The sequence below is a fragment of the Typopeltis vanoorti genome, chromosome 15 (assembly GCF_054136105.1).
Source record: "Typopeltis vanoorti isolate ZY-2024b chromosome 15, IOZ_Tvanoo_1.0, whole genome shotgun sequence".
NCBI classification, from domain to species: domain Eukaryota; kingdom Metazoa; phylum Arthropoda; class Arachnida; order Uropygi; family Thelyphonidae; genus Typopeltis; species Typopeltis vanoorti.
In genome coordinates, this window is record NC_143563.1 from 66,338,443 (window position 1) to 66,365,111 (window position 26,669).

Consider the following 26,669-nt stretch of genomic DNA (forward strand, 5'->3'; position numbering starts at 1 on the left):
CATACCTCAAAACATTATTGTTAAAGCATAACATATGTCAGGTTAGTTATTATACCACAAGCAGAAAATTATGTTATTACAAACAAAAAATTTAAGATCATGTTAAGATGTTGGTTTTATTTTAAAGTGAACAACATGATCCATCTTAAATTTATGATTCAATGCTTGAAAGGATTAAATATTCTACATATCATCATTTTTATTTTACAGTTAACATCATATTGTATTACTAGTTAACATCATATTGTATTACTTTTTAAGATTAAAAATGATATGATATGAAAACATTTAAATATGTTTGTTTTTAAATGTTTTCATAGCATAGCATTTAATCATTTAAAAGAATTTTGACATTTAAAAGCATATGTTCTTGTTCTTGATGCCCAATGACATACAGTATCCACAACTGCTGCCCCAAAAGAACTTATAATCAGTAATGAATTTCAATAGTGCTCACACTTTCATGCATCAAAAAATTTGATTACTATGCACTGTGCCACATGTTTCAAGAAACTTGTAAAATATTCATCCACTGTGTACACAATAAATGAGAAATAAAACTGACAGTATGCCATTGTAACAGAGGGATGAAGGAACAAAACAAGACTAGAGACATATTTCAACATGCAGGTATTACTTCTGGAATGCCTCACCTAATATAATATATCGTATCTTAATTTTTGAAGATAACTACTCTTCTTGAATTAAAAGAAAAGTTTTAAATATTCTGTATCTAAGTTCCAAAGTTTTATAATTTGATATTCATTTAGTTTTGTACTGAGTTCCTCAGTACATGGATGCTTATATCAATTACATATAAAATATATGCCTAGTAGTAGCACCTGTGAATTACAACAGGCACCATGCATTTGATGTCAGTTATGAAAAAAAAAAAGTTTTGAAGAAGAAAGATATCTGACATTTACTTTTTTTGTTTGTTTGTAAATCAGAAAAAAAAAAAATTATAACTACAAATTTTTGGAAAGAAAATTCTTGTCTTTGTTAAGCAGATCATTTACCAAATGATATTTACACAAACATAGAAAGAATCACAAATATCTGAATGGTCATCAGCAATTTTTTTTCCTTCAAATAGCATACATTTTTAAGGTGCGTGTTTGTGGGGGGATCAGTCTCTCTTCTGACTTTATAGAGATTTCAGGTAGAAAATAAAATGAGTTGAGTAAACTTTGTGGAAATGTTCATATGGAAATGACCAAATCCCCAAAGAAATTTCTCTTTGAGCTGATTTACACAGTGCAGAAAATAAAAAATAATAATTAAAAATAATGATATTCAATTCATATAAGCTCAAAATATGAATAAGGAAATATTTTCTTACTTACAGTAAAACAATCCTTGGGGGAATTGTTACAGGACATTCATACAAGCTTTGGAAAGACTCAGAAAATTCATATGCTCGTATGACATTTAGTTCTATAGTAATTCTTCTGAACATTATCAAAATATATCCTTAAAATCTCAATTTCAACTTGGGAAACCAAATAAAGGGCTTCTGGAACCAATTCAGGATAGTAAAAGAGTGACTGAACATGTGAACTGCTCTGAGAGCCAGAAATATATATGCATGTTGAACATTGTGTGAACAAGCAGTACACTGTTATGCAACAGCCATCTACTGGACTGTTCTGAACCAGTCACGTTTGATTCCAATAAATGTTTCAGTATGTTTAAGTAGTAATTACTGGTGACAGTTCTTTCTTCTAGAATGAATTTCATATGAAGTATCCCTTTGAGACTGAAGAATATGATCAGCATGGTTCTGATATGTCACTTCTGGAAATGATTTTTATTTATTTATTTTTATCTTGGGGAGCTCAATGACCACCATCTGCACTAAAGTGCAGAATGGCAATCATCCAATTGGTCCACCACCAGCTGCCTTAACAAAAATTTGTGCAAGCAACCAATCCTATGAATTTTACCTCACAGGACCTTGTACAAATTTTTTTTTCTTCTCAAGTCTGTGGTGATTATGAACCCTATCAATTCTTTATTTACATTTAACTATTTAACTCAAGTTTAATTGGTCATATTTAACTATTTAATTGGTCCACGACCAGCTGTCTTAACAAAAATTTGTGCAAGCAACCAATCCTATGAATTTTACCTCATAGGACCTTGTACAATTTTTTTTTTCTTCTCAAGTCTGTGGTGATTATGAACCCTATCAATTCTTTATTTACATTTAACTATTTAACTCAAGTGTTTGCTAGCATTCTTAGTGTAAACTGTGCATTTTGTCCACCAATTCAAGGTTGCTGGTTGTTTTGATCATCCACTGTCCTCTCTACCATCTTAAAAATGCCTAAACTGTTTGTGCTCAGGACATAGCCTCATCCCTATTAGCTGTTTGTAACACTGCGTGTTTCAAAAAGACCTTATCTTTACAGAAAGCTTCATATTGATCCATTGTCCCTTCTTTCATTCTGATGGTGACATTAACATGATGCACAAAGAACCTTCATATAAAAAAATAAGTGAATTGGACTGACAGAAGTCCAGGGATCATACTTCCATACTCTCTCTCTCTCTCTCTGAGTCATACTTGCATTAAAACCGCCACCCTTTTCTGCCTTTTAAATTCCATCTCATTACTTTTATTTATTTATTTTTATTTTTTGCCACACTGTGTACACTTCAAACCTTACCTTATCTCACACAAACCCATCACATGCTCATCCTCCAAAAAACTTGGTATCCTTTTCTGCTCAGAACACTACTGCTGCTACTACTCAACTGAGCAGTTGTCAACATTGCACAATTTTCAAATCCAGTCAACTTTAAAATACTATTTTCACATTTAGGTGGCACACTAATTCTGAAGCAATGCTCTGTTGCTGTCCATAGGAAGATAATTCAGTTAATAGATGACCTGTTTCTCCCAATGGAATGTTCTGTTTCTGTCTTTTCTAGAAGTATTTTCAAAGATGCAACTAGTTATAATCATTTTCCTCTTAGCCTGCCAAAAACATTATGCAACTGCTGGTCAACATCCATTCATTCATAGTTCAGATTCGAATATACTAAACCAACTTCTCATTCTTTTCTTTCATTCCACATTCCAGTTATCCAAGAAAAAAAAACATGAATATGTTCATACTTTCATCTTAACCACTTTCCTATAAACAACAGAGGTGTTAGGATTTGCAACCTCTTGCAAATACTAGTTCTGTGAATTAAATAAACTGAATTTATTTTAAAACTGATAATTTCAGATCAACTGAGAATTTGAATAAACCATGATTTACTGTTCATTCTACTTGTGGATCGCTTCATACAAGTCAGTTCAAATTATAACTGCAAAGCTAAAAAAAAGAAATGATTTTCCTTTACTTCATGCTTAGACGGTGATCAGAATACATTATGAAAATTATGGAACCAACTACCGCATTAGAGTAAAACTTTAATTTAATATAAACCAAAATAAACACTCGACATTTCGACCTTCACATTAAGGTCATCATCTGGAGTATACGCACATATACAAAGAAACAAGCTGTACAACAATCTACATGGTATGCTAAAGTTACTGATTAACCATTAAAACTATTGGCCTGGCCTCTGGTGTAAAACCAAAAAACTTACTACATCAAAGCTAGAGTTCTGTTATTATTATTATTATTAGGTTAAAATTAAATGAAGCTGGAGAGCAACATGTTCATACCAAAATAATTACTTATATAAGTATACATATAAATTAAAACAAACCAGTATGGATAATGGCCAATAAAAGCTGAAAACTGCTTAGAGTCCTAAAGTCAGGGTTTGCTGGAAAAATAAGTGAGCTAAATGTGTGCCATCCAAATTTTTGGGATTTTTATGCCACCATTATTGTTAAGATTGGGTGGTTAATCAAAATTTCGGACTCTAGCTTTGATGAAGTAAGGTTTTTTTTTGACACCAGAGGTCAGGCCAATAGTTTTAATGGGTGATCAGTAACTTTAGCATACCATGTAGATTGTTCTACAGCTTGTTTCTTTATATATGTGTGTATACTCCAGATGATGACCTTAATGTGAAGATCAAAATGTCGAGTGTTTATTTTGGTTTATATTAAACTAAAGTTTTACTCTAACATGATAGTTGGTTCCATAATTTTCTCTTATTTCGAAATAAGAGAAAATACCAACCCAAGAGAAAATTCATACAGACAATTACCTGTAATTGTTTCCATAATATGACAGATAATCACATATACAAAACAGACTGTTATTATTTATTATTTTATTCACCATCAGTAATAACCAGTGGCGGCTCTTGGCTTGAAATCGTGGGGGTGCTGCAACTTTCGAAATATACATACACATTGTAAGTACGGTGCATACGTGTTTGGATAAAATATCAAAATTGTGGTAAAAATTTAAAAAAAAAAAAAAATTAAACATGAAAAAATATTGTTTATTATCGATAAAATTATACAGTTTAGTATAATTCAAAATTATTTTAAAATAAAATTCATTCCTTTAACTGTAATTAAAGGAATGGATTTACAATTTTTGGACATTACAATTAAATCCTTTAATTGTAATGTCTAAATATTTAAAGAGATGGAGTAAACATGATAAACACTACGAACACTCTACTACTGGCACAAACTGCATATAAACAACAGTGGAATTGCATGACGGACAGTGCTGCATTACACTAATAGCTCGCATCTCACTATGGCTTACATATGCCTGCATGCACGTAGCAATATGACACTGTGGTAAACACAGTGCTGGTAGCGTCCTTCACCCTCCTTTTATCATTTTTTATACAAAATAAGAGAATTCTATATGATTGTTGATGATAAAATTAAATATTACAAGCAAATATAAATAAATTAATAAATATATTTATATATAGCGAGAAAAACTGGGGGTGCTGCAGTTTCACAGTGCCTATGCACGAGCCGCCCCTGGTAATAACACTAACTGAATAATGAATAAAGTGTATCTGTTGTGGTAGGATCCTAAATCCACTTTTGTTTTACATAAACAAATGGTTCATCATACATTAATAATCACAATGCCTTTTTGGGTCAATGAGATATACAAGTAAATGTTTATACTCTACTGTACATGGGATTTTTTTTTTTTTTTTTTTTTTTTTTTTTTTTTTTTTTTTTTTAGTCCAAAGAAATTTTCAGTTGCTATCAAAATTTCAATTCTCCTTGGTCAAAAAAAAAAAATATATATATATATAAAATTTTAAGAGCAACACATATCTACATCTATAATAGTAAAGATAATTTTATTTTCACCACATGTGAGCAGTTATCGAAAATTCACTCACTATAACAAACTTCCCAAAAACGTTTCAGCAAAAGCCTACAGTAGTAGTACTGTTTTAAAGCATCTTCACTACTATCAAATTCCACTAGAACAAACTTTCATTTCATATACCTATGTGTTTGCTATAGTCAAATTCACTGTATATAATAAAAAATTAACAGCAGAATTTTATATATGTGTATATATAAGTATTAGACATTTACCATGAACAGTAGGGAACAAGCTAGAAATAAGATTATGATACAAGTTTTTATCTTGACTCATTTCATATATCTTTTCCCACTCCTGTGGGGTCATTTGTTTTTTTAATGTTTCAGCTGTCATGTCTTCAGATTCAAGCTCCCTACCACCAAACTAAAGAGAAAAATCAATAAACAGAACTATTATCACAAAAAAGTATAATATACTACTCTAACTATTGCAAAACTAGGTCAGGAATGGAACAATTAATGTTACTTAATTTTGATTTATTAAAGCCCATGATAGAGCAGAATATACTGCAACATATTATAAAATTATAATTCTTTATTCTAATAACTATTGATGCTTATATGAATTACTAACTGCAAAAATGAAACATCTCAATTTTTGCCAACTTTACAGAAACAACCAAAAACTGTGCATAAGTTGATTTGTTGAAATAGTTTTTAATTTCTGAATGACTTCAATAATTTTCTAGAATCTAATATCCTTGTAATCTATTGCTTTGAAATCTGTGGTATTGTTCAAATTTAAGAAGCAGTTAGAGATTACAAGTCATTTCTAAAAAAAAATTGATGTGTCCCCTTTTTGCAAATAATGATTCATATAAAAGTATTAGAAAATTACCATGAGCAGCAGCAAACAAACTAGAAATACAGTTGATACAAATATTTTCCATAGAATTAAAAGTCTTTATTATAACAATCACTGATGTAACAAATGGCAATGTTTACTTCTATAGCAATTGAATTCAACTATATAATACCATAAATCTCAATATATGCAATAAAAGCTTCAACTGGCAGAGCATGATGCCATTATCATCATAATTATGCAAGACTGTGTGTAACAGTCCTGTAGATAAAATTGACAAAAAGTAAATTTGGCATCAAATTGTATCAAGTAACCTCAATATAAATATCATAAAAATCCATTCTCAATCAGAATAATATAAATAGATGTTTTGCAATACTGAAAACTGGGTCAAAAAAAAGGTAAAAACATCTTGAATGCTGATTTCTAAAAACAATGAAACAGAACTGCAAAATGCTTTCATTTTAAAAATTTTTATGGAATTTACAACCGTGTTAAAAAACTTTTTTATTATCCCGACGTTTCGATCTTCACATCAAGATCATCATCTGGAGCGTACATAAGTATACAGAACAAGCTGAGTTACATCATTAACTGTAAGCTAGAGAAACAATGATTTGATCACATGTTATTCTACTGGCGTGACCTCTGGTGAATAAAAAAAAAAATTATAAAATAAAATAAAAAATTTTTACATCAAGCTAAATTCTATTTTTACAATGACAGGAATAAACATTCTTTTAGATGGTTTTCTTTCAGAAACAATTGGTGTCCTATTTTTAGTATTACAGTATTCCTTAGCCACCTAAACAAACAACACAAACGCATACAGTTCACAATTGAAAAACACAACGCACTTCGGTTTCTAGATACACTTGTCACACGTCTTCCCTCGGGCAATCTTTCCTTCACTGTTTACCGAAAACCGACACATACAGGACAATATATACACATAAACTCCTACCACCACCCAACACAAAAACTAGGTGTCATCAACACGCTAAAAACAGAGCTCAGACAATTTGTTCCAGTGAACAGGCACTGAAAGACGAGTTTAAAATTATCAGTAATAACCTACAAAAAAACGGATACAGCCAAAATACTATAAACAAAATTCTCTACAAAACCACAATAAAAAACAAAGACAAACCAGACTACAGTAAAACTATAACCATTCCCTACATTAAAGGAATATCAGACAAAATAAACAGAGTACTACAAAAGTACAACCTCAAAGCCACTTTTAAACCTCCTGCAAAATTAAAAAACTTACTCAACTCATCCAAAGACCCACTCCCTCCACTAGCTCACCCTGGAGTATAGCGGATTTATTGTACTTGCAACATACCATATATATGAGAAACAGGATGCACTATTCCTATTAGACAAAAAGAACATAAACGAGACATTAAATATAATAATTATGGTGAAGCTGGCCTTTCTGATCATGCCCTGAATACCTTACACAGAATTGACTGGAAAACCACCAGCTGTCTACATCACACTAAAACATGGTATGAACGGAAATTCAAGGAAGCCTGCGAGATTATCAGCAAACCACCCCAATTTGAACAACAATGATGGTTTAAAAATCCCAAACATATGGAAGGTATATATTCGACCTTCCTCACCAAGAACAACTATAAACAGGACTGTAGAAAATCCAGTATTGTAAATAAAAAATAAGAATTGTAATAGTAAAAATAGGACACCAATTGTTTCTGAAAGAAAACCATCTAAAAGAATGTTTATTCCTGTCATTGTAAAAATAGAATTTAGCTTGATGTAAAAAATTTTTATTTTATTTTATTTTATTTTATATATTTTTTTATTTTATTTTATTCACCAGAGGTCACGCCAGTAGAATAACATGTGATCAAATCATTGTTTCTCTAGCTTACAGTTAATGATGTAACTCAGCTTGTTCTGTATACTTATGTGCGCTCCAGATGATGATCTTGATGTGAAGATTGAAACGTCGGGATAATAAAAAAGTTTTTTAACACGGTTGTAAATTCCATAAAAATTTTTAAAACGAATGCTGATCACCGTGTAACCCAAAAAGAAAGGAGAACTGCAAAATGGATTTTTATCTGAAAGCTGCATAAGACACAAAGCACTGAAGTGCCAGTAACCATCAAACAATAAACTCACATTCCTAATCAAGGAATAATGGATGAAAGAGTCAACAGAATTTAATATTTATTCATTTATTATCAAGACGCTATTTTCAGTACATTTATGATAAAAAAATAACTATGGAAGTGATCCCAAAATCACGCAAAGGCCATCCCCCCACAAACAAAACTAATCTCAGGTGAAAGTAGTAGAAATTTTCAAGGAAAATGACTTCCAGCTTTCTTCTTGCACCAGATCAAACAAAACATACAAATGTCTCATGACACTAAATCCACTGAATGCAACCAGTGTATTTAGTTTTTGAATTTTTGAAAAACTCAGAATTATCACTGAACGGCTTCATAAATTTTTTGTACAAAATGTAACAACAGCATCAAACAATAATTAACTAATTTTTTTTTTTTTTTAAATAACGAAACCTGTGGTGCGATTATAATTAAAAGAAACACACGTATTAACCACAATGAAAATTATTTAATTGTAAATATTTCGTCCTAAGTATCTTAGGACATCATCAGTACAGTAGTTTAAAACAATAATAGGAATAACATACAGTTAGGGCGCATGATTACAATAGAATCTCATTAAACGTGCATAACGTGTTACAAAAAAAAAAAAAAAAAAAAAAAAAAAAAAAAAAAAATTATTTAACACAATTTTGTATGACAATTTCCCATACTTTAGGAATAGTAAGAACGTCGTTGCTGTTTAAGTTTGGTCTGTGTAGTAGGGCTTCAGAACTTTCTGAAGTGTTTATATTTCCCAATATAAACAATATTTACATTGAGGTTACTTGTATGGGGATAACTAACCCAAGATGCCATACTTATGAAGTAAAGGGAAAGAGGAGAATAAAAAATAAACCTGAAAGCCAATCCTAACTGTATGTTATTCCTAGTATTGTTTTAAACTACTGTGATGATGTCCTAAGATACTTAGGATGAAATATTTACAATTAAATAATTTTCACTGTGGTTAATACGTGTTTCTTTTAATTAATTAACTAATTATTCTCACACCATACTCTTGGCTACTGAGAACATTTCATTTTGTAAAGTGGAATTTCACATTTACGTGACAGTTATCCAAACTACATGAAAACTGAAATGTATCAATAAATATTAGTTACTGAAACATGATCCAAGGTACACTTCGTTATTGCTAATTTGTATACTGTCACAAACTAATTAAAAGTTCTGAATGAAATCTCTGGAGTACAAATACTGTTTTCAATCTCATATTGCAAACAAAAGCCCAAAAATTTACTACAATGAATTACATTTACTATTAAAGTCCAATCAGCAAAGATCTTTCTTGGTGATGAATCCAGAAAGGTCCTAGGACCTCAAACTAGGCAATCATTAACCATCTAATCTAAAGATATTCACAATATACATGCCCATAGTGGAATTCAAACCCTCATATCCCATTGACTGAGATAAGCAATGAATCAATAAATGCCACAGGTGTGGGGATAACTAGCCCAAGATGCCATACTTATGAAGTAAAGGGAAAGAAGAGAATAAAAAATAAACCTGAAAGCCAATCCTATTCTGCAGACAAATCAAACACTTTTATCTATTTCTGGCCTTCTAGTAAGCAGGGTGTTGGTATTACACTGGGAGATGAAATTCACTGATGAAAATTAACCATAATAGCCTGAAAATATGGATTCAAATCCTTATTTTATTCCAAATTTAGGTGGTAGACAATTTTTATCAAATAGTAGGAGACCACTACCAACCTGCTTACTGGAGGCCTGAAGTGACTTGGAAAAGTAGGTTGTTTGGTATATAGAACAGAGCTTCAGATTATTTAATCCTCAGCCCATGCCTCACTAAATGCATGACAAGTTTACACCCTTTAGTGGGTTGTAAATTTGCATAAAGTGGAAGAGATTCACATAAAGTCATGATGAAACTACTCATGAGCAGTTGATAGGGTGGCATTACACCAAAACCAAACCTAATTCCATGGTAAACTTCTGCCAATGAATTTCTGGATGTAATATCCTCAATATGCAGAAATCAAACCATGATGCACACCACTATGTACAGTGTCTTACCAAGTCACAGGACATGCAAATATAAACAAATATGTCTTTATTACTCACAGAAATTAATAACATTGTCCTGCTATTGGCAATAATAACTGCTTTAGTGCATCTTGAGTTTTCTTTTACTAATTTCTAGAAAGTGGTGTGCATCACACTACCATAACTCTTTTAAAGCAGTAAAAACTCCATTAATGAAGACAAGCTATCCAGGCCAGACATCGGGGTTCTAGTTCAATCCTACATCTGTTCTGTCTCATTTAGGTTGGGATACATGCTGGACAGTGCAAAGTTCAAATGTTACCCTCTTCAAATCAGTGACTTGTTAAGTCACTGTTAAGACAACACACACTCAAGTAAACAGTCTTCTCCAGGCATTCTCCATATCCAAAACACAATCATCAGATTGAAAGAGTAAGCATGACTCATTATACAAAAGTACTGACTGCTACTGATCCAAAGTCCAGGTTCTATGTGCAGTGATCCATGCCAATCAATGATGTGCATTTGTTGTTGCTGTTTGGGTTGCTGTTCTTCTGTGAAAATTCATCGCACACCTCTATATATCATGGAAACACTTAAGAGATTACTAGCACTCTTAAGGTCTCTGAAGACAAAGATGAAATAACCTGTTGCTATTTCTTTAGGCTTAGTGTCACACATGGACTTTCATTTCTTCAAACACTTTCTCTAAATGACATTATCATTATTTTCTGAATTGGTATTCATGTGCTCATCATTTGGCATGTAAGATCAAAATCATTTCTACACAATGTCCTTGTAAAGAAATTCAGGATGCATAAGAAAATCTTTCTCATATGGATCCTAGTAAGATATCACAAATCTAAACTTGCTTAGCAGGGTTGCATTTGGAAATTATATCTTTATTTTTGATCAAGGATGTTTTCAAAAGTTCATCATCATCATCAAATTCCTGACATGTACCCTCAAGGGGTATAAAGGATATGATAGTACTACATGAAAAATTTATATCATTACTAACTTCCTATCTAAAATTTTCCTCCAAATCAGTCTATTACTTGTCAAGACTCCAACATTATCAGATCTTATATTTCTATCGTTTACGGGCACTTTGTACCATATCAATCCACCTATATCTTAGTCTTCCTCTGGGTCGTTTTCCTGCCAACCTGGCAGAGAACACTTGTTTTGCTAATCTTTCCTCGTCCATTCTGTTTAAGTGACCATACCACCTGAGATTAGCTCTGCTAATGCATTCCTGGATGCTGACCATGTCAAGTTCTTTCCTAATATCCCCGTTTTTAATATGATATTGCTATTGATGCCATCTGTTCATGCCTCTAATCTTTCTCAGGACTCTCATATCTGTGGTCTCTAGTCTTTGGTCAAGTGTTTTACTTCTGACCCAGCTCTCAGATCCATAAGTTAAAACTGGTTTGAACACTGTCTTGTATATAGCTAATTTAGTGTTCCAACTAATTTCTTTCTTATTCCATATGAATTTATTCAACTGACTTCCCACCATACCAGTTTTGTTGATTCTATTGTCTATTTCCATATTTAATTTACCAACTTCAGTAAAAATCGTGCCTAAGTAGCTGAAATGTTTTACTTGTTCCACAGGTTCCCCGTTCACAACACAGTTGACAGTTTCAACAATTCTACCTATTTTCATTCTCTTTGTCTTTTTATTGCTGACCTTCATACCATATCTATTACAACAGCTATTCAATTTAGTCAGAGAATCTTGCAGACTTGTAGCGGATTTATTTAGAAGTATAACATCATCCGCATAAAGCAAAGAGCTGACATTAACATCTCCAATTTTGATATCAGGTTTAATACCACATTCCTTCATAATGTGATCCATATAGATAATGAATAACAGAGGGGATAACGTACATCCTTGTCTCACACCAGATTTAACATTAAACCATCTTCCTGTACTTCCTTCAATTCTAACTGCAGACTCACAACTCAAATAAAGACTAAGTATTGCTTGATATAATGCCCCATTGACACCATATAACTGCAGCGTATTGAATAGCTTCTCTCTTGGCACCTTGTCATATGCCTTTTCAAAATCGACAAAACTTAAATACAGATCTTTGTTATATTCCCATGCTTTCTCGACTATTTGTCGTAAAGTGAAGATCTGATCCTGACAGCCTCTATTTGGCCTGAATCCAGCTTGTTCTTCACCAAGCTTTTCTTCCACAATTCTTCTCAACCGTTTCTCAAGTATACTTGCATAGATCTTGCCAGGAACACTCAGTAGGGAAATACTTCTGTAATTCTCACATTCAGTTTTATTTCCCTTTTTATATATGGGTACTATTAGAGCTCTAAACCAATCATTGGTAATTCGTCCCACTATCCTGGCTTTCTGAACTATGTATTGCAGCCACTGTAAGACTTTTATACCACCACATTTCAGCATTTCTGGTCGAATATCATCTACTCCTGCTGCCTTTCCACATTTCAAGCCTTTGATGGCTTTTTCTACTTCAAGTATGGATATGTATTCCTGACTGTATGCCTGTTGAGTGTTTTTTACCACTGCTATCACTGCTTGTTTCATTTAGCAATTTTTTTTCAAAAGTTTTATACATTATATAATAAACATTTCTGAAAAATTCTATAGTGTGTTGCTGGCCTACAATGTACCTGAAATATTTACACACATTCTTGATGAAAATGAAGAATGGAAAATTAAACACAAAACTCAACAGACTACATACTCAAGCAGAAAATAAACTGTGTTTAGACTGACATGTCTGGCAATGTTCCCATCTCTTATGTACTCAAAGCATCAATCATTTTTACATCTTAAGTGTTTATATTTTTTTATTTGAATATATACAAATCTACAATATTATGTGAAGAAATTTATGCTCAGAACACTTGAATTGTTAACAATCTTGCATGCTGAAAGACAGTATCATTTGGCACGCGGGATCAAAATCAATTCTAAGCAATGTTCTTGTAGAGAAATTATTTAGGATGTATGAAGAAAACCTTTCTTATTATTTATTACATAGGCCTATGCAATACAGTTAGGAAGCTTTTGAGCACAGTTTTTGGATATTTTAATAAAAGCAATGAAATTTTTAAATATATAAAAAATAGTGAGTTTTAAGTGTTTAGAATTAAAGTACGTTTTTACATGTACTGCATTTACCCTTGGGTTTGTTGGTGTGACAGAACATCCTAAGAAAGCCATCCTATAAGAGAGATCTCTAACTCCTAGAGCTTTCAGTCCTCTAATCCCTTCTGTTTCAAACCCTTCCATTCCTTTATGACGGGCACTGCTTTCAGCACGAACACCTAAAAGTAAATGGATAATACAACATACTATATATTATCAAGTATATAATGTCCAGTCAAAATATTATAATCATACTAATAGTTCATAGGCTTCTTTGTTACTTCAAGAATTGCTGCTGTGTATGTGGCAAACTCCACAAGACCTATGAAAGCACATCAGGGTTACTTCTTGTGTTCATGGTGGAGAATTTTTCAGCAAAATCTTTCAGTCCATGTAATTCATAAATGATGACTCAAATCCAGTGAATTTGACAGCCATGGTAAAACACAAAGTCATATTCACTGAACACCACTCTCAAGCGATGGTGACATGACAAAATGCATTTATCTGCCGGAACACACATACCATCTAGGAAGGAAGACAGCTGCCATGAAGAGTTGCATGTTTTGCTGAATGAAGAGGAACATCTTCATCAGCTATAATGATGTAGCATTTGCGGTATGATCTATGGGTATTTGGATTCCAAGAATTCCAAGGAAAACATCTCTTCCCTACACCAGAACACCTGTCACCTCCTGGCTGTTTCTGCTTCACAATGACTGGATTCCTTTCCACATTTTTGCCTATTTTATTTAGCAAATTTAATTTGATGTCTCCACTAAAAACTGTGCCAAAATAGCTGAAATATTTTACTACTTGTTCTGTAGGTTCTCCACTGAGAATTCTGCTGAAGTTTTCTATGTTCCTGCTTATTTTCATAGTTTTGGTCTTTTTATGGCTGATTTTCATGCTAAATTTGTCATAGCTGTTATGCAATTTATTTAGCGAAGCTGAGAATTGAACTGCATGTATTTAGGAGTACATCATTTGCATAAAGCAAATATGCTAAGTTTGATATCTCCAATTCTAGTATCAGTACTGTGGATGAGCTAAGCATTAGACAACCTGGAAACCTTGTTCTAGAGACAAAAAACAATACTTTTCCAAGCCACTTCTATAGGTTCTCCACTGAGAATGCTGCTGAAGTTTTCTATGTTCCTGCCTATTTTCAGTTTTTGTTTTTTTTACTGCTGATTTTCATGCAAAACTTGTTGCAGATGTTATTCAATTCAGTTAAAGAATCCTGGAGACTTGAACTGGATGTATTTAGGAGCACAATATTATTTGCAGAAAGCAAAGAGCTAAGTTTGATCTCTGATTCTAATATCCAGTTTAATACCACTTTCTTTTATAAAGATATCCATATAGATAATGAATAAGAGTGGAGATAAAGTGAATCCTTGTCTTACACCTAATTTTATGTCAAACCATCTTCCTGTATTTCCTTTAATTTTAATTGCTGACTGATAATCTACATATAGACTACACATTGCTCTGTATAATGTTCCATTTACTTCATATAATTGTAGCATTTTGAAAAGCTTTTCTCTGGGCATCTTGTTATATGCCTTTTCAGATCTATAAAATGAAAGTATAGATCCTTGTCATATTCCCATTATTTTTCAACTATTTGTCTTAAAGTGAAAATCTGATCTTGACAACCTCTATTTAGCCTGAACTCAGCTTGTTTTATAAAAAGAGACGATACAGAATGGAAGTTGACTCTAGGGCACAAACCTTTAGGAAAGTTGGAGTAATGTCATCAAAGTCAGGAGAATTTTTGGTATCCGATTTGAACAAAATTTTCCTCTCTCTTTCTGGCAAAAGGACACTGAGTATTTGGGATGGTTGGGAGACATTTACCAAAATCAGCAGTGCGAGAATTGGAAGTGAAATAGGAAGCTGGGAGGTTGGCTTTTTCTATGGCTTGATGATACAACAGAACCAACAGGACACAATAGTGGTGGGAACAGTGTTGGGCAGAAGTTCAACCAGTGGCTTTGGCTAGAGACCAGAATGCATGGCTGCCATTTGGACAAGCTGCAAGTTTTCCTTCAATTCTAACTGCTGACTGACAACTTAAATATAGACTATGTATTGCTCTAGAATGTTCTATTCGTTAGGAAAGTTGGAGGAATGTCAGATGTTCTAGAGATGTTCTATTCTATACAACCCATATAATTGTAGTGTTTTTAAAAGTTTTTCACTGGGCACCTTGTCATATGCCTTTTTCAGATCTACAAAACTTAAGTACAGATCCTTGTCATATTCCTGTGATTTCTCAACTATTTGTCTTAAAGTGAAAATCTGATCTTGACAACCTCTATTTGGCCTGAACCCAGCTTGTATTTTTCTCCAAGTTTCTGTTCCACAATTTTTCTCAACTTCTTTTCAAGTATGCTTGCATAAATCTTACCTGGAACATCTAGTAGAGAAATTCCTCTGCAATTCTCACATTCAGTTTTATTCCCTTTTTAATAGATAGGTACTATGAGAGCTCTACTCCAATCAATCTTTTGACTAGGCCCTCTGAATTATGCTGTGTAGCCACCACAAAACTTTTACACCTCTATAATTTAGCATTTCTGGTAGAATATCATCTACTCCAGATGCCTTTCCACATTTCAGGTCTTTGATAGCTTTTTCTACCTCAAGTATTAATATGGACTCCTGTTTGCATTCCTTTTGAAAATTTTCTACTTTTCTGTCGCTGCTTGTTTTGTTTAACAGTCTTTCAAAGTAATTATTCCAAACATCTAGGATATCCTTATCTTCAGTTTTCATTTCACTTTTATCATCTGTGATTCCTTTTACGGTACTCTTTCCTCCAATCCTAAGCTTTTTCAAGTCTCCACAACATTTACCACCTTCCTGATATTCATTTTTTATATTCTTACTGAAGTCTTCCCATGACTTTGTTTATCTACTTTTACACATAGCTTAGCCCTCTTTCATTTTTTTCTGTACTTTTTTTTAGGACCTCTGTCAACTTATTTGCTAGGAATTTTTGGTATGCTTTCTTCTTGTCCATAACTGCTTCTTTAATATCTTGTGTTCACCATGGTGTTTTTGTTTTTCTATCCTTGAAGACAGTTCACCACATCTACCTCCCACATACATACCTCCCAGACTGAATAAATGTTTTCCTCAGAGTTTGCCACTGAGATTCCAGGGTTTGTTTCTTGTTTTCAAACTGTTTCATTTTTCTTTTTTTTTTCCCAATAATATTTGTATACAGTTTCCCTTTAAAAGCTGATCAACTTTAATTCTTTTTAAAACTTATTTACATGTTTTTTTCAATATGATGTTCATTTTGATCCTACTTAGCACTAAATGATGATCACCTACAATTTCAAATCCCCTGTTCTCTCTTTTATCCTGACCCAGCATAAAGATATCACTATCACCAATGCCATAGTCAATGAGGCTTTTCCTATTTCTTGCATCTTTTTTTCCAAGCAAGCTTGTGCACATCTTTATGTTGGGACATGGTATTAGTGATGACTAGTCCATATCTTGAGCAGAAATCCAGAAGATACTTAACAGTTTTTTTTTTTTTTTTTTATTAGATTTGCCCTTTTTTCCAAAGTTTCCCAAAACATTCCTATATGATTGGTGGGATTAATTTCCTACTCTGCTGTACAGATCTCCAACAAGGGCCACTTTTTCCATTTTCTTTATGTTGGCTACCTGTGCTAATGACTAGAAAACTTCTTCCACTTCTTCCTTAGGAGAGTCTCCTGTAGGAACATACACACAAATAGGTTTTATTGTCCATTTCTCCATTTTGAAGTTAGCCCACATAACTCTATATGAAACTGCCTTTCAATCTAGAAGTTTATCTCCGTATTTTGTATTGAATGCTATCACTATTCGTTCCTTGTTCATTATTACCTGAATATAGCTTCCTATACTTATTATTTAGTAAGATCTCACCTATTTTTGTTTTCTTAGTCTCGGTAATATCAATCATGTCCACATGGTACTTTTCCAGTTCTTTTGAAAAGTTCAATTTCCTTTTCATTAGTACTCTTTATATTGATGGTTCTTGTGATGTTGGTTTTATTCATCTTCTTCCAGATGCTGAATTGGAGTTCAGTCCCATAGCGCTTACTTTTCATTGTTTTCCCCAGTCCCTTGGCGAAAGCAGCGGGGGGGGGGTCCCACTGGGTGATGATCCAGCCAGCATTAAATCTCATCATGTTGTACCATTATGTGTATTTGTGGTCTAAAAACCAATATTATTATTAGTATTATCATTATTACGTAACACCTCCAGGGAGTCCAAAGACTCATCAAGGGAGGGCACCTACTCTACAACTCTGTGTCTCCACCACTCCACCAACCACAACTACCTTCATCATCTACACCAGGGGTTCCCAACCCTATGCCCGCAGGCACCATGGCGCCCGTCGACCAATTTGTGTGTGCCCACCGCTATTCAACCGTGTGCCGTTTAGTTTGAAATAATCACGTAACAATTCATGGCATGCTATATGACGCATGCGTTGATGACACATGACGAGTATTAAACACATACAATGTAAAGTAGACGCACATTCGAAGTTGTTCATTCCAGTTTAAGAACTGGAATATCATCACATTCACCTAATTATGAAGCACTGGCCAATGAAATAAAATGCCAAAGATCACACTAACTTACATATATATATTTATATATTTAATTTTTTATATAATGTAAACTTTTAAGTAATAAAACATTTGATTATAATGTAAACTTTGTATGTATTCATTTAACAAAAGAATTCAAAAAATTTGCTTGAAAAAATAGATGGTGCCCGTCACCCTATCGGTAGTTTAGAATGTGCTCTAGGAAACAAAAATGTTGGGAACCCCTGATCTACACCAACGCCATCTACAACTGACCACTAGTATTTTCACAGATAATCACAAACATCCATGCCCACGGTGGGATTCGAACCCTGCAGCCCTTTGGCTGGAGAGTCGTTATGCTAATGTTGGATCCTACTTGTTCTTAATCTATACTTTGGATCCGATATGATTATAATTATGATGTTCTTAACTAATTGATAAGTTGTGAGTTGATTTCTAATTCAAATATAGACAAAATTTATATTTAAAGACTGCGCCACTCTATATCTGAATTAGTTCAAGAATTGAAGAAAAATCAACCTTCAACTATCATCATCATCATCATCAAATTCCTGCCATGTACCCTCAAGGGGTGTACAGGATATGACAGTACTACATGAAAAAATAACATCATTACTAACTTCCTATCTACAATTTTCCTCCAAATCAGTCTGTTACTTGTCAAGACGCCAACATTATCAGATCTTATATTTCTATCGTCTAAGGCACTTTGTACCGTATCAATCCACCTATATCTTGGTCTTCCTCTGGGTCGTTTTCCTAATCTTTCCTCGCCCATTCTGTTTAAGTGACCATACCACCTGAGATTAGCTCTGCTAATGCATTCCTGGATGCTGACAATGTCAAGTTCTTTCCTAATATCCTCATTTTTAATATGATATTGCCATTGATGCCATCTGTTCACACCTCTAATCTTTCTCAGGACTCTCATATCTGCGGTCTCTAGTCTTTGGTCAAGTGTTTTACCTCTGACCCAGCTCTCAGATCCATAAGTTAAAACTGGTTTGAACACTGTCTTGTATACAGCTAATTTAGTGTTCCGACTAATTTCTCTCTTATTCCATATGAATTTATTCAATTGACTTCCCACCATACCAGCTTTGCTGATTCTGTTGTCTATTTCTATATTTAATTTACCATCTTCAGTAAAAATTGTGCCTAAGTAGCTTAAATGTTTCACTTGTTCCACAGGTTCTCCATTCACAACACAGTTGATATTTTCAATGATTCTGCCTATTTTCATTGTCTTTGTCTTTTTATTGCTGACCTTCATACCATATCTATTACAACAGCTATTCAATTTAGTCAGAGAATCTTGCAGACTTGTAGCAGATTTATTTAGAAGTATAACATCATCCGCATAAAGCAAAGAGCTGACATTAACATCTCCAATTTTGATATCAGGTTTAATACCACTTTCCTTCATAATGTGATCCATATAGATAATGAATAACAGGGGGGATAATGTACATCCTTGTCTCACACCAGATTTAACATTAAACCATCTTCCTGTACTTCCATCAATTCTAACTGCTGACTTACAACTCAAATAAAGACTAAGTATTGCTTGATATAATGTCCCATTGACACCATATAACTGTAGCGTATTGACTAGCTTCTCTCTTGGCACCTTGTCATATGCCTTTTCAAAATCGACAAAACTTAAATACAGATCTTTGTTATATTCCCATGCTTTCTCGACTATTTGTCGTAAAGTGAAGATCTGATCCTGACAGCCTCTATTTGGCCTGAATCCAGCTTGTTCCTCACCAAGCTTTTCTTCCACAATTCTTATCAACCGTTTCTCAAGTATACGTCCATAGATCTTGCCAGGAACACTCAGTAGGGAAATACCTCTGTAATTCTCACATTCAGTTTTATTTCCCTTTTTATATATGGGTACTATGAGAGCTCTTCTCCAATCATCGGGAATTCGTCCCTCTGTCCAGGCTTTCTGAACTATGCAGTGCAGCCACTGTAAGACTTTTATACCATCATACTTCAGCATTTCTGGTCGAATAGCATCTACTCCTGCTGCCTTTCCACATTTCAAGCCTTTGATGGCTTTTTCTACTTCAAGTATGGATATGTATTCCTGACTGCATGCCTGGTCAGTGTTTTTTTATCACTGTGCTGTCATCACTGCTTGTTTCATTTAGCAGTTTTTCAAAGTAATTACTCCATGCTTCAAGGATATCTTTTTCTCCTGTTTTCATGTCACCTTTATCATCTCTAACTCCTTTTACAGCACTCTTTCCTCCATTCCTAAGCTTCTTCAACAACCTCCAGAATATTTTGCCACCTTCTTGATATTTATTTTCTATATTCTTGCCAAAGACCTCCCATGACTTTTGTTTAGCTAGTTTTACACACTGTTTAGCTTTCTTACATTTGTCTCTGTATTCTGTAAGAGTAAAAGCTGACTTATTTGCCAATTTGCCAGGAACTTTTAATATGCTTTCTTCTTTTCCTTCACTGCCTCTTTAACTTCCTGTGTCTACCAGGGAGTTCTGATTTTTTTATCCTTGCACACAACCTCACCACATGCCTCTCTGGCAGAATCAATCAATGTTTTCTTCAGAGTTTGCCACTAAATCTCCAAGGTTTGGTTCTTGTTCTCAAACTCTTTCATTTTTTTTTTTTTCAATAATCTTTCTGTATTTTAGTTTACAGTTCACATCTGAGAGCTGCTCAACTTTTATTCGCTTTAAAACTTTCTTACATGTTATTCTTTTCAATATGAAATTCAATTTTATCCTGCTCAAGACTAAATAGTGATCACTTCCAATTTCAAATCCTCTGTACACTCTGGTGTCCTGCACCAGGGAGAAAACATCACTATCAACAATAACATAGTCAATGAGACTTTTCTTATTCCTAGCCTCTTCTCTCCATGTGAATTTGTGCACATTTTTATGTTGGAACATGGTGTTAGTAATAACCAGTCCATGTCCTGAACAGAAATCCAACAGATATTTGCCATTATTATTAGCTTTGCTCTTTTCTCCAAATTTTCCCAAAATATTTTTGTATGTCTTACAATCATTTCCTACTCTGCTATTTAGATCCCCAACAAGAACCAACTTTTCCTTTTTCATTGTGTCAGTTGCTTTTTCTAGAGCATCAAAAAATTCCTCCACTTCTACCTTAGTAGAACCTTCTGTGGGACCATAGGTACAAATAAGTCTCATTGTCCAGTTCCCTATTCTCATATTTGCCCACATTACTCTACTTGAGACTGACAGCCAATCAAGAAGATTAGCCTTGTATTTTGTGTTGAATACTATAGCTACTCCTTTTCCTTGATTGTCATTGCCTGAATATAACATTTTGTATTTATTGCTCAGAAAGATCTCACCAGTTTTGGTCTTTTTTGTTTCAGTCACCCCTATTATGTCGATCTGGTACTTATCTAATTCCTCGGCTAGCTCCATTTCTTTGCCATTCAGGCTTCTTACGTTGATAGTACCGATCTTTAACTCTGGTGATGTTGAGTTGGGGTTTGTTTTCAGATTTGTTCCAGTAGCTGACTTTTCGCTGTTCGCCCTGGTTCCCTGGTGAAAACAACGGGGGCCTTGTTTAACCGGGCGACGCCCCAGCCAGCATGAAATTTTGTCATGTTGTATCATCATTTTTTATTTTGGTTTAACCAATAAGAATACAATTTTGTCGGCTAAATCCCAAATTGCCAGCCCATCCTCGTTCGTTCAGTATCAAAGTAGATACCCAACAGGGTGCACCACGAGAAGGTGAGGATTGGACATTAGGTCAGAAGCCCTGGTCGGTTCTCCGCATTCCTTTAAAGGCTATGTGGAGGTCTCCTCTCAGTTATACAGCTTTGACCATACTGGCCGAGTATATTTGACTTACTTAATTTACCCGCTTTGGTTCGAATATTTTATGAATGGTGCAGTAAAAGAGATTCAGGCAAAATACAACTTTAGATAAACAAAAACAAACATTTAATTTTAAAATCACAAATTTTACACTTAAGTTTAAATCAGTAATTAAGATATCACAAACATTTTAACTCCTCAGGTAAATTCAATCATTCAACTCATACAATGGTAAATCTGTTGTCTCTATAATACAGTCTTCTCACAGTTCCTTAAGTTCCAAATACAACAAAAATTGCAGTAATACCTCTTCACAAACAAACACTTTTAAATATACACTTTAGCTAACTTCCTCAATAGTTACTGTTAATATAAGGAAATTCTAGAATGAAACTCACACACTTCTCTGTATAGGAATATTAATGGTTGGAATAATCTTACCGATAATCTTCTATCTTCATCTACTTATACATATACACTTTTTATAACTGTAAACACTTTAAACAGTAAACGGCACTCATTAAAATAATTCTTCTAAGCAATAACTGAATTAATCATTGGTCACAATACACATAAACAAACGTTGTTGCATAAAGTACTACTGATCACTCATGAAATAGGGCAACACAATAATTCCTTAACTTTAGGTTTTATATGCACAGTTGTTCACTCTTCCGGCATTCAATTAATTCTTAGACACTACAATTCTAAACACAGCTATCGGTATACTTCAACTTTACAGCTCTACTATTCTTTAGTAACTTCGTGCTTTGCTTCAAGGTTCTGTGTGTCCTTGAAAGGTCGGCCCTGAAATTAAATCTCAATTCAAGTATTGCTAGTCCATTTAGTAGTCACTCAGCTGTCTTCAGCTATAATTGTTATTCTACAACTTATTAGCTAACCGCCTCTTGGCTAGTAGACTTTATTGGCTGCTTGAGTGACTTGCCGACTCGCTATTATCTCACTGCGACTCACTGTGATTCCCGAATGCTCCGATTCCAACCTAATGCTAATCCTCTCTCTCTCTCTGTTTCCTTATTATTCTTATTTTCAGCGTTCTTCGCTTATATCTCCGTTTTTCCCGCCTAAATTCTTCTTGTTTCTTTTTAGTAAACTTTCAGCTTTCTCCCCACGTTCGGTTCCAAAAACGTGCTCGCTCACTTACATACTTTTCCATGACAACCAAACAAAATATAATAAAATTGAGGTATTGCATAACGCTAAACTTCTACAAATAGGAATAAACAAAGAATATTTACATTTCAATTAATGCGCAGTTAAATTATCAAATACAAACTCTTATATTAATATAGCAATAAATAAAATAAACCTAATAATATTTAAATACAGTCTTTTCATTATTAATACATATATCTTTGATTAAATAATTAGATATTAGACAAAATTAAAGTAGTTATATGAATATTAAATTGTAAAATAAGTTGTTTACATTAAATAATATTTACAAGTCTAGCTTTTGTGATGGAAGATCATGTCGGATTCTGAAGCAAATAATAATTACTTAAATCTCTATATATATTCAGAATCCAACACTAAACATTCGGCCAACCAGGCTTCCAATAGAGGGTACAATTTGGTCGGTTAAGTCTCAAATTACCAGGTTGGTTCTCTGCATTCCTTAAAATTCATTGGCCTCTACATACAAAGTAGTCCAGTCATGAAGATACCTCATGTGCAAACTTTGTTTGCTTACATATGGATAAAGGATCAAGCAAGAATACAATTTCTTGGCAATTTTAATTTATATTATAACCAAGTGAGAAAACTTTCAACATGAAGGTCACAATGTTGAGATATTAAAAGTATTACTGAGTAATACTTTATAAGTATAGAAACAGTCTCCTTAATTCTACCATACCGAATGCTGATCACCATGTAACATTTATAAAAAAGGATCAAGACCATTTGATATTGTTACATCCACTTCATCTTATCTATGCCATTTTGTTATATGTGCTTTATCTTTATACTTTGGCTTTCTTACTATCGACGCACACTCTGTAATTTAACAAATTTATTTAATGACTGCGCCAGTTACATTATCTGTGTAAAATTGTAAGAATCTTAAACAAAGATAAAGCAGATACTATTCCCTTTTGCTGTACCATTATGTGTATCTGTGGTTTAAACCAATAGAGAATACAATTCAGTCAGCTAAGTCCCAAACTGCCAGGTTGGTTGACCATTAACTTCTATCAGTTGTGGCTTAAACTTATTACTTGGCATATTATAAATACCTTGCCCCTCATTTGTCAGTTACATGCAAGTTCGTAGTTTTGGGGATTAGTGCATTGATAAATCAGCCTTAATGTGTTATTTCACAAACTAATTTAATTTAAACCAAGAAATCTATCTACAATGTTCATCTGCATATGAGCATGGATACAAAGAAATTACAAGTCATAGACAATTTCATGTGATTCTATTTTAGGCTTAGTTCTCACACAATCTTAACATTTCTATCTCATAATCTAAATATATTTTAGCACAATTTACTACTAATTTCTATTCATTAAACATTTTAAATAGCCAAGCATGAGCTCGATTAACAATACCTTACATTCATTATGTACAGCAGTTCACTTACTCTTATAATAGATATTTATTCAAATACTTCATGAACATTTACATTAGCACAATTGAATATGGTACAAGGACACATTACGTAATTGTCCAGAAGTATTTACATATCCTTCCAAGTACTCATGACTGGTTGAATTACATATATTTCATTCTTTCAGGAAGTCCTTATTCGATTCCTTTGTCTATGCGATAATATTCCTTTTCTTCTGCCTGTATGCCTATTCCTTCAGGAAGTCCTTATTCAATTCCTTTGTCTATGCGATAACATTCCTTTTCTTCTGCTTGTATGCCTGTTCTTTCTTTCCCCACCATTTTCTTTGTCATTGATATTCTTTATCCTCTGATTTCCATTCATAAGCAAAGTGGCAACCTCAACCAGTTGCCGATCTCTTAGTGACAACTTGTGCTGATATCTCCTCATGAAAGACGCTCCGGTGACCAACAGTAGACCTTACATGGTGGTGATCCCAGGGAAAAAGGACTAAAAGCCCCAAGATGCTCTCCTTCCTGACACGAGAGCTTTTAGCATAGTATGCATGTGAGATGGGAATCTCTCAAGATTCCCATCTCAGAGTCACGTTAATCACAGGATATGCTGACATCACAACTCATGTGACACCAGTTTGAATAATGTAAAATATTTTTCATAAAGTTATTACATAAAAGAAATTCAGCATTTTACAAATAATGACAATACCATTTAGAATTTTCATTCTAGTTAACAACTTGTAAAAGTGAACATTGTAAAATCATATGAGATTTTAAAAAAAGATTTTTTTTTAAAAGCTCATAAAGAGCCTTAAAAAAGATATTTTGGTTGTTTTTTTTTATTCGACTCAGTGATTTTTACTTCACTAGCGCTTTCAGGAGCATGACTTTTAGTAACGGATTCACTGTCCTTTTTAGGATTAATCTTAATCTCATAAGTTATGGATTATCAAAATTAAGACTCTTGCATTTTCTAATCCTATTAACACATATCCTTGTCTTATAGGTTTTAAACTTAGTCTGAGCTACATTCACAAAAGACTTTTTCCAAGATTAGGTGTTCCACTATTAGTATCATTTAATTATCTAATTTGTTATTTTGAATCTGTTCAATCTTCTGCAAATCATTAGGAACTATACCTGCCTTACTAATTTTATGACCTAGAAAAACAATTTCCTTCTAAAAAAATTTACATATTGGACAAATTTTCTTCATCAACTGAAATCTATCCCACAAAGAGAAATTGTACCATCCAAGAAGTTACAGGTAAGCTGATATTTCTTTAAGAAATCCAGGTCAAGAATTACCTATACATTAAGATTTGAGGTCTCAGGAAGAAGTTCATGAGATGTTTAAAAGAAAACATGGAATACTAAGTGATACATTTACTTTCCTTGAAATAGAAATCTTAGTTTCAGAGATACCTGTCAGTCTGATTGGATCCTTCAATCTAATAACATCATCTGGAAACAAGTTCTTGATTCCAGATTGTTCTTGTTTCCCTGATTATTGACAAGTTTATATCCACTAGCATTATATTCAAATCATATCTTATTAACCTATATTCCTTTTTTTTAGAATCAAACTTTTTTTCTTCTATAACAATCTCTAGACAAATGTCCCAATTTGTTACAGCTGTAACATCTAGGCAAAACTCTTTCTTTCATTACTTCTTTACACTTAGTCTCAGTCTCTCTAGATGATTTAGCTGATATATTATGAGAATTGCTACTTACTCTAAGCTCTGTCAACAATTTGATTAGTCTTTCTTGACCTTCCAATATATACGTTTGCTGTTTATCTATTTCTTCCTTAATGAAAATCTTTGAGGGTTCCTAGTTCTAGAGAATCTACAGATTAATTAGTTTTATATCTACATCTTGGTTTAAATCTTTAATGTAAAAGGTGTGACAATTTAATTCCCAGAATGCACCTGTAAAAACCTACATTATGAACTATACATTAGTGGCTACTGTCACCTTCGAAGTAGTCCCCTTGTGCATTTATACACTGGTTTAGGCGGTGTTCCGTTTTCGGAAAAAAAGCCTGGAACTCTTTTTTCCGGAATATGCTTAAGTTCCTTTATCCCATTATGCTGGATATCAGCAATGTCAGAAAATCTTGTTCCTTTTAGCGCAATCTTTAATTTCGGAAACAGCCAGAAATCACAGGGAGCTAACTCGGTGAA

At 33.4% G+C, this 26,669-nt stretch overlaps 1 protein-coding gene across 1 annotated transcript in view; it reads right to left on the minus strand.

Annotated features, from left to right (window-relative positions):
• Window positions 1–26,669, minus strand: part of Mcm6 (minichromosome maintenance 6) — a 168,193-nt gene that overhangs the window by 88,336 nt on the left and 53,188 nt on the right. The window contains exons 7-8 of the mRNA XM_090405865.1: window positions 13,451–13,596; window positions 5,504–5,654 (exon numbers count right to left, since the gene is read on the minus strand). Of these exons, the coding sequence (XP_090261991.1) occupies window positions 5,504–5,654; window positions 13,451–13,596 (297 nt within the window). The remainder of the gene's footprint in view (window positions 1–5,503; window positions 5,655–13,450; window positions 13,597–26,669) is intronic.